General features: G+C 38.4%; 1 protein-coding gene across 18 annotated transcripts in view; it reads right to left on the reverse strand.

The window, feature by feature from the left end:
- Nucleotides 1–12776, reverse strand: part of dlg2 (discs, large homolog 2 (Drosophila)) — a 222527-nt gene that overhangs the window by 159606 nt on the left and 50145 nt on the right. For 15 of the 18 annotated variants that reach the window (XM_030069235.1, XM_030069238.1, XM_030069246.1 and 12 more), the window contains one exon: nucleotides 5983–6051. In XM_030069235.1, the coding sequence (XP_029925095.1) occupies nucleotides 5983–6051 (69 nt within the window). Of the gene's footprint in view, nucleotides 1–4325; nucleotides 4592–5982; nucleotides 6052–12776 lie in introns of those variants that run through there. The other 3 variants (XM_030069244.1, XM_030069243.1, XM_030069241.1) reach the window with 2 other exon arrangements.

Consider the following 12776-nt stretch of genomic DNA (forward strand, 5'->3'; position numbering starts at 1 on the left):
TTTCCTCAAGTGCACCACACTTTAGTGCCCTAATCACGCACACATATATTACATAAACATCTGGAGACATTGTACATGCAATATTATTTCTGAGACAATCACATCAAGACAGCAATGAGGTAAATCAGGCTTTCTTTTTAAAGTCTGGCAAGTTTGTTTTGGATAAAATCATAAAGAAAAAAGAAATTAAATGTACACATCTTCCATGTGTCCCTGGTAAATCATTCACCCTGGTGCTACGAGGTAACACTATGCTAAGTGATAAGACTGACCATATAGCTTGTAGACTGGCACATTTTAAAAATGAAATAGCGCTCACTCGGGAAAACGAATCTAACCAAGTTTAGTGTTAAATCTATTTCAGATAAGCAGCCACATACATTTTGGCTTTCCTTTCACCCGCCATTTTCATTTCTTGTGTAAACATGAAAAGTAGTCCTGATGTGCAATTTGTCTTATTTTGTGAAAATCTTATCATTCTCCTACACAAAACTCCAGACTTAAAGTAGCCGTGTATCGTATCAGAAGTTCCCTCCATCCGTTAATTAAGCCCCTAAAAATAATCACTGATCATTATTTTTTTCCATAAAAAAAAATACTTTCCAACCTTAAAACTGCTCAAAGGTAACTCTAAACCTTGCCCACATAAAAACTGTTCAGATCTATGAATATGCAAATAGTGTCCACCCACCCTGAGCCTGCTGGCACACCGGTTCGTAACCAGAGCTCTTTTCACAGAACATAGAAATATTGTCTACGACAGCCATGAAAATCAGGCCATATATAAAAATTTCACCATGAAATTTATTTTTTCTCAGTGAATCTCTTAATCAGACTAATATTGTTCATGTGAAACAGCCATTTCCAGTTGGTCTTGTTTTTTGGAAAATAAAACACTGGTGTGGGAAAGCTCTGAATACACTGACAGCGACCGGCGGGCAGCAGAGCTGGTGATAATGATATGCAAAGCACGACCTGCCCGTTGACAGGGTTGGCTGATTTGTGACATACCACATCTGGTTTGCCCAGGGTACATCTCATCTGAAAAACAGATTTTAGGGGTGACATGGACACCTCAAGACTGTGAAAACAATTCTCTCGTGACAAATTTTGTACAGATACAAGTCAGCATAGTCAAAGTCAGACATTGTAGACAACATAATCATAAGAAAAATATATTTTTGAGTGGAGGGGGACTTTAACATTTTCTTTAGACTGATTACAAGTTGTTATTTTTTGACTGTTGAGATATCACTCTACCTCTATCTATCTGTACAGTAAAAAAAACAACAACATTTAAACATTTCAGTACTTTACTACATACATTTTTATTGATTGATTTTAATCAATTGATTCTTCTGAATAGAAGCAGCACTACAATAAATAATTGGCTGCAATCAGTGGCACAAAGTCACCTCTGGCTACAAAAAAAGAACTGAGGAGAAGACAGCACTATGTATTACAGTTTATATTAATAATTTATAGACCTTCCCTGGATTGATAGCTGCTATTTACTTACCTCATCTCACTTGAGCACTTTCAAGTTTAAGATGAATGAAATGAAACACAATAATTTGGGCATGTGAGATCGATTTCATTAACTCTGTCTGTAAATTAATACATTATCAAGCGTCTTTACCATCTACGTTATATTTACACACTTACACTGGCTAAAGGGTTGAAAACTAGACTAACGTGTAAAATGTTTTCAAAAAACACCAAAATATCACATCAGATTATAATTGGAATTTGCGAAAAAAGTTTCCAGTAATGAATTCTGCACAGTCTGGACTCATGCAGCAGCTTGTTGATAGAGACAGGATAACAGAAGATAACAGGCAACTGTAATAGTGAAGGCAAAATTATGTAAAAGCATGAATAATTCTCACAGTGTTGTTAAAATGCAAATATGATCTAATCTTTGCAATCCTCCTAAGTTGTTCGAATTTAGTCTGAAGCAGATTTTTAGGCTTCCATTCAGCGTTTAAACAGGAAACCAAGATAGGCTTAAATTCCTAGATGGAGGGCTGATATAAGGAGTTTAAGGACCAAGAGGAAGCTGCATTTCTGTAAATCTGTTCAGGACCAATAACAATGAACAGACTTGACTCGGTTTAGCTGAGTGGCATCTATTCTTTGACATCAGATACAGACAGTCATGTAACTGCCATTGGGTGTTAGTGAGAGCTATAGTTGAGTATTGTCAATGACATTATGACAGAAACAACATGACCACACAATAACATAAAAAATAGGCCCTGATGTATATCACATATGGCAGATGAAAACACAAGGAAACACCAACAGAACTACTGTGTTATACTGCACTTCATTCCAGACGTTGCACTTGAGTCTTCCGCTGCTCTAATTTAAGTTTTAATTCAACCAGTTTTTACACTTGATTGTTTTTGTTTGCTGCTGTGTTGTTTTATTTATGGTTTTTAATCATCGATTGTTTATACATTTTAGCATTCCATGTGACTGCTGGTTTATTCATAAATTACTATGTACTCTATTGTTGTTCTTTTATGTGATTGTTGTCAAGAACTTTGTGACGCTGGTTTTGTGCTATACAAATAACAAATAAACTTTATTCTTATGGAAGTGTTTTTGTTTTTTTTTGGAAGATAAGAGGAGAACTGAAATCTTCATCCGAAAGATTCCGTTCTATCTATCAATTAAAATACTAATAACAGTCAAGTTGAGCGCCGTGTTGAGGTCAAGCGGCTCCAACATCAAGTTTAATAATAATAGTGGATTCATTGTTTTTGCCCCTACAGTGAGGTCATGTTTTGTCAAGATGCCCTGACCAAAACGGTTGATTGATGATGATGGGTGAGATGAGTGAGAAAGAATCTGTCAGCATGCATACTGCAACATTACCTTCATCTTCTTTGTCTCAGACACACACACACACACACAGACTGCACGCTTTGAGCATATGTTGTACCTTTTCAAAATGAGCATCACTGGTCTTAATTAAACTATGACATCATCTAAGTCCATCTCTCTGGTTCAACCATAAACCTTGCTGATTCAAATAAAAAAAAGTTTTGATGTGCTGGAATTAATCATGAAACCTGCCTATAGATCCATTTCTTATTATTTTAACATTCAAATAATATCTGTTCCATGGATGACTCAGTTATAATAGGCTCAGCATTGCAATGACTAAAATTCACACCGCTGGCATTATGACAACATGGTATAATCACCTATCTAACAAACATCAATTCCATGCATCAGTACGCATTTGATTGTTCCCATGCAGTGTCCGCAGCCCCACGAGTGATGGCAGAGCATTACACAAGCAGCAACATCAGTGTAATATCATTAGTTATGTGTCACTGCTGTACCATAAGGTCGTTATAGTTCATACAGTGTCCATTTCCACATGACATGAACAGTGAAGCATCCTGTCTGCCTGGTTTCACACACACTGGCTGCCGAGAGCCAGTGAACATGAGTCAAAGTTCTTAAACTATAGTTATCATAAAAGAAAAGAAAATTAAAGGTCCCATCTTAGTTTTCCTATTATAGACATATATGAACAAAGATGTTTAACGAGCAAAATCGTTAAAATTTGATCTTGCTCGAGTGCATTTAGTTAGTGCAAAAAATCCAAAATACCATACTTGAACTAGGAAACCTCAAGTTAGCAGGTTTGCCTAATTTAAATTTGAGGATTTCGGTTTTGTCTTCCAGTGACAGTCCAGTGAGAACTTCAAATTGAAAAATGAATGTGGAGCCTTTAATGCTTTGAAACACGAACGTCAACTGTGTGTAGTAAAGCAGATACAAAGCATGCTTTACTATAAGCCTGTTCTGTACAAGAGTGGAAATACCATGCAAAGAAAGCTTTCATTTTATGGAGAGAGCTAAGACAGCCATAACCGTATTTTAATACTTTTTAAGGCCTTGAATTCAAAAAATACACAAGAAGCATATACATATAGTTCTAGCAAAATAAGGCCTCCAGAACACAATGCAATGTTGAAGATCATGGAGAATCCCCATGTATCAAATTCCAGCCTGTGAATAATCGAATAAAACATGTTAGAAACTGATATATCTATCAACCTCGAGAGTGTGATGCTGCACTTGAATGTTGTGCTGAAGAGAGCAGATTACGTAGCAGAGCACATGCAATAGCCCTGCCTAAGTCTCTATGTGGCATACATGAAGAATCAAAATCCCGTCACGGTCAGGCAGTGTGATCCGACATCTCAGGTTTGCATGGCTGCTCCGAGGTTAAAGCCCTCCCTTCCTAGAAACAATCAGTTTCCAGGCTCCCTCCGCTTCCCCCAGCACCACGTTCTTGGTACCTGTTTGCTGTAGGGCAGTGGGCCATCCTGGTCAAGAGGTCCATTGCAGATTTTGACCTTGATTATGGCTTTCATTTGTGGACAAAGCAGCACCCTTACACTCCCAGTTTGCCGTAGCTATTACTGAACACATTCACTCGGTTGTACTTCGCCTCCCAGTGCAACAGGGCTAATCTTTTCAGGTGATGCGGCTCAGGCAGCTTCTGCTTATTGCATTACAGAGAAAGTATGCTTTAACCTCCTTTGTTAGGGCTGCCATTCAGACGATGAGGCTAAGTGCGACAAATTCTGTTTTGCTGTTGTTGTTGATAGCGGTGGGTTAGTCTGCTGAACAGATTTACTCAAAAGCCTAATGTGCCCTTTTGACCATGAGGTTTACCTTACCTGACCCTAACACAATTTCTGAAGTCAGTTTTTTTATAAGGATTTCAGATTTGCTCTTATGTGTGACTATAGCTACTAAATGGTGATTTCATGCATACATGCATGATACCACATTAGTTCAATGAAGCATTAACAGGCAGGTAAAAAGCCTCCATTGGCTCCATTGTAATGCTCTCTCTGTAGTTTATTTTTAATGTGTTCAGAGAAGTAAAAGGATGCCTACTTGTCAGTGTTTTTAAGATGTATGTTTGCGACATTTCTGTTTTAGCAGAAAAAGCACACCATGGATGGTGACAAGAAACACAATACAGAGTGAAGTGACGAGACATTCAACAAATGTGTACTAAATCCAAACCACTCAATTCACTGACACCACTAGGTAAAAATTTTACAGTTCCTCACTTTATGATATAACAAAGAAAAACTTGACATTTACACAGAAAATGCATTCAAACCTCTTATCTGTAGACTCCACTGTTGCCTCCACTTTTCATGACAAGAAGAGGACAGAAATCATGGGTAGTGATGAAAGCAAATTACAACTAAAATTACTAGGCAAGTCGAACCACTGTCTTTCCCACAATATAGGAGGTAATTTGAGCAAGAAATCTTCACTTAACAAACTACTGACACAGCAGATTAAAAAATATTATACTGACAAGCTGCACAAATGTTACTAATAACTTCACAATTCCACAGAAATGTAGCCCCCTGCAGGGCAAACAGGGCAAGCAGGTCTCCAGCCAGTTGTTGTGTCTTTACTACTATTCATTCATGTTGCAGCCATTTCACATTACAAACACTTAAACAGAAACTAATACCTAAGGTGACGGCCTGCCAATGACCCTTTTGACCAAAGGGGATTGTCAGGGCGAGGCATTACACTATTTATTCTTGTCCAAAGCCGTTGGACCACATCTCCGGTCCCTGCCTGCAGATAAACTCATTAACCTTGGTGAGATCATTGTTGTTGGGATTATGGAGCTCCGAATTGCTTCTTGAGGAGCCAAGAATTACATTACCAAGTATAGAGGTGTTGGACTGCTTCACATTGGAGTCTTCTACCATGCCATGACTAATGACCAGATGAAAACACAAAATGAAATGCACTAAAAAATGGACGCTCATGATGAAAACACGATGGGTGACTTGATGATGCAGTGTCCCCAAGCCACAAAAGATCCCAGAAACCGCATGCAATTCGCGCGCACACACACGCGCAAACATACACACACACACACACGCACATTATATGGGTTCCAAGAGTACTCACCTCAGAGGTCTTGGCGCTGCTCTCTGCCTGCTCCGTGCCACCGGCTTCTGAGCTGCTCTGCTCCCTCTGCTGGGAACAACAAACATGTGCACACATAAGCCCATACACACACAAAGCAAAGCTGTAACACACCGACTTACAAGTTAGTTACATTTTATTTATGTATAAAACTGTTCAGAAAAAGAGCACTGCAGATAATAACAGACAACTTTGTAAAGGTTGGTGCATTGGAAGAGAGGTGTAACACTTCATCTGTGATTGTGGGCTATTAGCATTTCCTCTATACTTATTCAGCAGCAGCACCCTCCCACTATGCCAAATTTGTCATACTGCTAAAAAAGTAAAAATGCTAAAAAAGGATTCTCCAGGCTCATGGACTTCAAGAAAAGATACAGCAAATTAACCATTTACAAAGTCCTGCTTTTACTGAGCAAATACGTGACACCTGCTCCTGGAATTGGGACAGGTCTGAGAGCAAATGCCGAAATGAAAATCTTGAAAAGATCACATCTACACACATAGATAGATAGATAGATAGATAGATAGATAGATAGATAGATAGATAGATTTTATTGATCCCAACCAGGGAAATTCTGGTGTTCCAGCAGCAACAGTAGAAACATATAATAAAGTTAAATAAAATAGAATAAAGGCTAAATATTTACAATAAAGACTATAAAGACTAAAAATTAAAAATATACAATAAGGGCTAACCTAAGAAAAAGAGATATGAGATGAAAAAATGAAAAGAAGAAGAAGAAAAAAGAAACACTATACATATACACTAATACATATTTTCTAATCCTCATTCAATGGCTGTATTAGTAGAATTACATAAGTATTGGTGCTGACAGGTAGTCAAGCCACCATTGTCTAGTAGGTTTGCCTGTTGCTTTATTAAGTCTTTGATAGGACTTTTGCACTTTATGCACTCTAAGCATCACCTCCTGGCACTGCCTTGAAGCACTGCCTTGTAGCACCTATGTCCTTTGGAACAGCTCATATGAATATCGCTTTGGATAAAAACATCTGCCAAATGTGAACTGTAATTGTAATTGGAATTGTAATTGGAAACACAAATAGCCTAAGTCTATATGTGCCTGTGTGAAGGCCAAAAATAAAGCCATGGCACACAACAAAACTCCAAAACCTCAGTGGACATGAGGCTTGAAGAGTGCATGCAGGAATTACCTTGCTCTAATTCACAACCAAGCCCCTCCCACATAAAGAAATGTGCAAGTTTTATTTTGGTTAAATAAAGCTAAGAAATCTAGCATCTATGAAAAAGTGGGCCATACTGAATGATGGCAGTCGGAAACTGAGATAGACATGAGTCCATTTTACATTTATCTATTATGCTATGATTCATGTTTTATTTCAGGCAGTTAGACAGAACACCCGTGAAAAATTTGGATATGGTGACACATGCAAGATGTGGACATTTTTTGACAGAAAGGCAAAGAATAAACATTTTAAGTCATAAGTGTAAAACTCATACACTTCTTTTTTTTTTTTAATGTAAATAGGCTTTTCAAAAAAAGAAAAAAAGATTTTATGATTCAATATGAGACTAAATTACGTGCTAAGACGGGCATTTTCCTGTGCATAAAGTGGAGATGTGTTCAGCACTTTGGTGCGATTACTTCCCAGCAGTGTGGTTCAAGTTGTGAAGTTTTAGAAGATAATGCAATGTAACAAGAGCTGATGAAGGTTCAAAGAGCAGGAGGAGGCATAAAGCTATTTAAAGTGTGGGTGATTCACAAGTTGTGCTTTGCTTAGACTTTGACAGCACAGGCAGCAGACTAGCATTCAGTATTCTCCGTTGTGCCAAGTCTTTTGATTTATCATTTTATCATCTAATCATTTTGTATGGGGGAGGGCAGTTTTATTAATTTTCACAGAGCAAATCATTACATAATTTAACTGATGAATCCATTCAGCCATCAAATGGAATTGCCTAACATACCTGCTGTTCCATACAACTTTCACACAGTTTCAGATGCTGTTAACAGTGTCTGCTCATTTCTAAGCACGGCCACTGAAAAAAAAAGGCTGTGAAATACAATTATTTGGGACATAAATGGGAAGTGAAAAGAGAGCCATGTTAGGCCGGAGGTAGCAAGAAAGTTTATCTCTCTGTGGGTCTGTAACTGTGGCACAGTCCATGTTTTGAAACTGAACTTACCTTATTGACCAGCTAGTTATTCTGGTCATCATTTTTTAAAGTACATTTCTAGTTCTCTAGTAGAGAAGTCTGGATTTTTTTCTCTCCAACAAAGGTATTTCTTATGTAACTGCAAATAATTACAACAAAAAAACAGGTTTTTTCAATGAAAAGGTAGTCACTGACATTGGAGAGAGTTAGAGAACAAAGAAAATTGTACCATAACATAAAATATATCTAGCTTGATGATTCTAACAAACACTGGATTAAAAAAAAAAAAAAAAAAAAAAGGAAAAATGATGTAATCATGATTATACAACAGCCAGTTCCGGTGGCGCAATCTGACTGGACAAGAGGCGTTTCATGAGTGCTGATATACAAAATAACAGCACTTCGCTAATATCACTTCGCTTTCAGTAATAGTAAAGTGTTCAGTAATAACTATTAATTGCATTGACGCCAGGAATCTACAATGTGACATTAACAAACCTTACACTGTGTCGGCTTCAAGATGGACACGTTTCTAAAAATAAATTTGTTTAAATTGGTTAAATTGTGAATGGTGGTCAGAGGACAACGTGTGGGAGGAAAGAAGTGCGGAAACCAGAGGTCATTTTTTGTTTTGCCGCTACTGCTAGCTGGAAGTGCTGTCTCCCGGGCTGTGGGCTTGGTTTCAGTTCTGGTTCAGGAAGTGCTGCTTTACAGGCAGTTTTGTTTCGCAAAAAACTAGCAAGAGCAGGGATGCCCTGGTAGCTCACCAGATGAGAGCGCGTACCACATGTTAGGTTTGAGTCCTGATAGCAGCGTCCTGGGTTCTAATCTCCCTTGTCTTTCCTGTTTCTCTCTACTGTGACTGTCAAATAAAGCAGAAATGTCCAAATATAATAAAAGAAAAAAAATAGCATAAGTGGATAGTACAGTGGAAACCTCCAGGCAAACTAGCTTGCAGTCTGTTTATGTTTGTCGCGACTCGATCTGTACCTCCTGCCTGATCAGTAACGTCACTGTGCATGTGCACCTCAATGAGCCACAGGTAAAAATTTAAATAGTAAAGCCATTTAGCCCTATTTTTTATGGGCGTATCAATAAACAGTGAAAAACCTAAGCTTGTTAGTTAGAGTTTTGTTGTTTTGTCTAGCCTTGTTGACTAAAGCTAGTCTTGTTTTTGTTGGCTTATTAAGCTAATTATCTTATTAAGCTAATGGCAACAACCTTCCTGTGTCCGATTTGCTAAGCACATGAAAGCAATGCTATTTTTAGCAAACACGCTCAGGTTTTCACTGTTTTATTGAGGTTTTTATCTGATCAACTTTCTGTTCCATGTGCACCGTACGGATGGGCAGGAAGAACGCATCGGGTAGCTACAGTGATCAGTTAAAGTGCTTCATTTCTGGCGGAACTACTTGTGTGGGAGAGGCCAAAAAATTATTAAATGAGTAAATCATAATCTGTTGTGTCTTATTATCTTATCTCTGACAATATTCTGTATAACAACACTCCCTCTCATGTCATATTGTTTTATTGACACTTTCTCTTTCAATTCTTTCTTCTCTGTCCTCCACTATTATATCAACTTATATCAAAAAACAAAATTCCATCCGGCTATTGTTTTCCTCTCTGAATAATCACTATGGACACGACTCATTTTGACATGGGCATCTGCCATCATTATTTGAAAGGACATTTGCCTAATCTTTCGAGGACTGATTGTGGAAACAGACCAGGGGACACAGCAGTGTACTGATGACCCACTGGTAGGGTCAGAGTCTCTGAGGACTGATCTAATCCCCTTCACTTATCCCTATCCGGGTAGCACTGGATATCCTCAGCAAAGCTGTTCAGCAGCCACTGCTATTATAAAGGCGGTTGTCTGTGTAAAAACCCCCATGCACTTGATTTATTTTGAAATGTATAACAACATCTCTGTGATTTACTGTTACTGCAGAAAAAGAGGTGGAGAGCAACAGAAATGTTTGAGTGTGTGGACAAACAGGATTACCAGTGGATTACTACACTGGTTGGTCCAATTCCAAGTAAAACACACAACATGCTATAACTAACATGACCAGGACACACTGATCCTCAAACCTAGCTGTGCTGGGAAAGGGTCTAATACACACAGGTCTCATATCAAGCAAGAAAATTCACTGAGAAATACCGGGATCAGAGCCTGTTTCAACACAATATTGTGCACACCTAAAAAAAAGCATTCACTAATTTCTACAAACACACTATCGTGAAGTGACAGTTCTGTTTCAACTACTGCTCCACCATATTTGTTTACTGGTATAACCATACCGTTCACCCCCTAACTCCAAACAAGTTTTTAAATCATACCCCTAAGGTTATGTACCGTATTGATCTGAATATAAGACGATATTTTTTCCATTGAAAATGCCCTGAAAAAACGCCCTCGTCTTATATTGGGGGTCTAAGCAAATACACATGTATTGTACTTGCATATGTTCCGTGCTTGAATACAGCACACTTCCCCCGCTCTGGCACGGTTGGAAGGGGTGTGCTCCAGTACGCTACGGGCGTTCATGCACGAGCACATGCACGGTCACGCACGCAGCGGGCGAACGTGGATACAACGTAAATCATGCAACTTTCCTCCAGCCTCCGCAAAATCGATTAATGCGCGGCGCGATTACCGGCGAATGGCCGCGTCGCGCAATCAATAATCAACCATGTTGTCTGTGTAGCTGTCCATTGTGCTGCTGCAACCGCGTATAAACAAAAGTTGATTTATGATCAGTGGCGGATTTAAGAAATTTGGGGCCCAAGGCAAAGGCAGGCATGGGGCCCTCTGAGATGAGAGGACAACACACAAAACAGGGGCCCTGAGACACACATAATACGATAGGCATTCTGCTGGCATTTTAGCAAAAGTATTTTAATCAAAAACATAATTAATGTGCGCAAATAAGTAATAACTGTATTAACCATAAGTGTATGAGGAGTTTTATGGGGCCCTAGGCAACCGCCTAGTTTTGCCTAATGGTAAGTCCGCTCCTGGCAGAATGTCCATATAAAAAGTATTTTTCCAAAAAAGGGTCTTGAAAAAGAGGGGTCGTCTTAAAATCAGGGTCGTCTTTTATTCGGGTCAATACGGTATTATTTTTTGCCTTCTTTCTTGCTTGTATAAAGTTTCTATACCTTGTATTTTGTCATCAGGCACTTCATAAACCTTGTTTCAGATTAGTGCCACAAGTAAGGGAAGCAACAAGAGTTCGAAGTAATTCATCAGTTAACGGTTATAAGCAACAGCAGATTGCTATTAATTTATTTAATCAATATTTGGCTCTGCCAGCACAAAGTTCTGTCAGAATTCAAGCTTCAACTGAGCTGAACAAAAACAGTTTGCCAGTTAATCACATTATCCTCACATGGTGCTTTGCATGAAAGTTACATGTAAATAAAATGTAGTTCCTAAAACTCAAACTAAAACTTGTATAGCAACAAAAAACGTTTGAGGGAGAGACTGTTTGTAGCCGACATGCAGCGTTGTATTTATTACAAAGTCACTTTGTAGTCAGCTGTTAAAAAAAAAAAAAAGCTCCTCATTTCTTCTCCAATTCCTCTAACTCATCCTCTGAGACAAGGAGGCTACGTGACGAGGAGTTTTATTGGTAATCTTATGATCAGTAATGTTTACCTTGTTTTCATTTTCTTCATCAGACTCGTAAACCAAACCATCATTAGCAACCCAGAAAATTATTTTAGTTAGCTGTTGTCATTGCTACCTGGCTTAACAGAGGAAAATCACCTGTGAGTGATAGATAATCAGCTGTTAGTTTGCAGAATAAGACATAAAGTGATGCTCTCATGATGTACAGTAACTGACACACGGTTCTCATCCAGTCAGGTTGCTTGAGCAGAAACCTCTGTTGTGAAATTATTATTTGCCGTTTAGTGGGTTAACACCACAGTTCTATTCAGTTCATTGATACAGAAAAAAACACAGTTAAAGCCGGTACAGAGAATCATATTCTATATCCACCTGCTGGCTTTTGCAGGGACGAGATTAACGGGATGATCTCTTGAGGAGATGGCATGGATACAGTATGCAATATTCTTTATTGCAAAACACTTTCACTCAAATAATAAGAAATCGGGGAAAAAATAATTGCTCTGGGATTGACTGTGCTTTCTAAGTTATATCCGCCTATATCAGGACTGAAAACTCCTCTTTACAGCATCTCTTGTCTTCACGGATTTGGGTGGTGGCAAAAACTGACAACCACTGTTTATTTTTTGTTGTTGATGTATGTTCTATACATCACTGAAGTTATTTTGTGATGAAACTGTGGCAATTCTCTTTTATGTTGTCACAATTTTCCCTCAACCTGCCTCATCTACTTCAGTTAGTGATTTCCTACACATATCATATAAGTATAGTTAGTTTGTAAACACTGGGGAGTTTATGATTACTATTCCTCCAAACACAATGTGTCACCCCATTCTGAGAGAATGGAGAGCTGTAGTCCACTCACATTCATAGAGAGGTTAGTTTTGGTACCTTTTTTAATATTGGTACGTGTACCAATGTTGAAGACACTACATTTGGCTGGGTAGACTTTTAAGCATGAATTAATTCATAAGTCTGTGGTAAGTTATTTCCACTCTC

The sequence above is a fragment of the Myripristis murdjan genome, chromosome 14, assembly GCF_902150065.1.
Source record: "Myripristis murdjan chromosome 14, fMyrMur1.1, whole genome shotgun sequence".
Taxonomy (NCBI): Eukaryota; Metazoa; Chordata; class Actinopteri; order Holocentriformes; family Holocentridae; genus Myripristis; species Myripristis murdjan.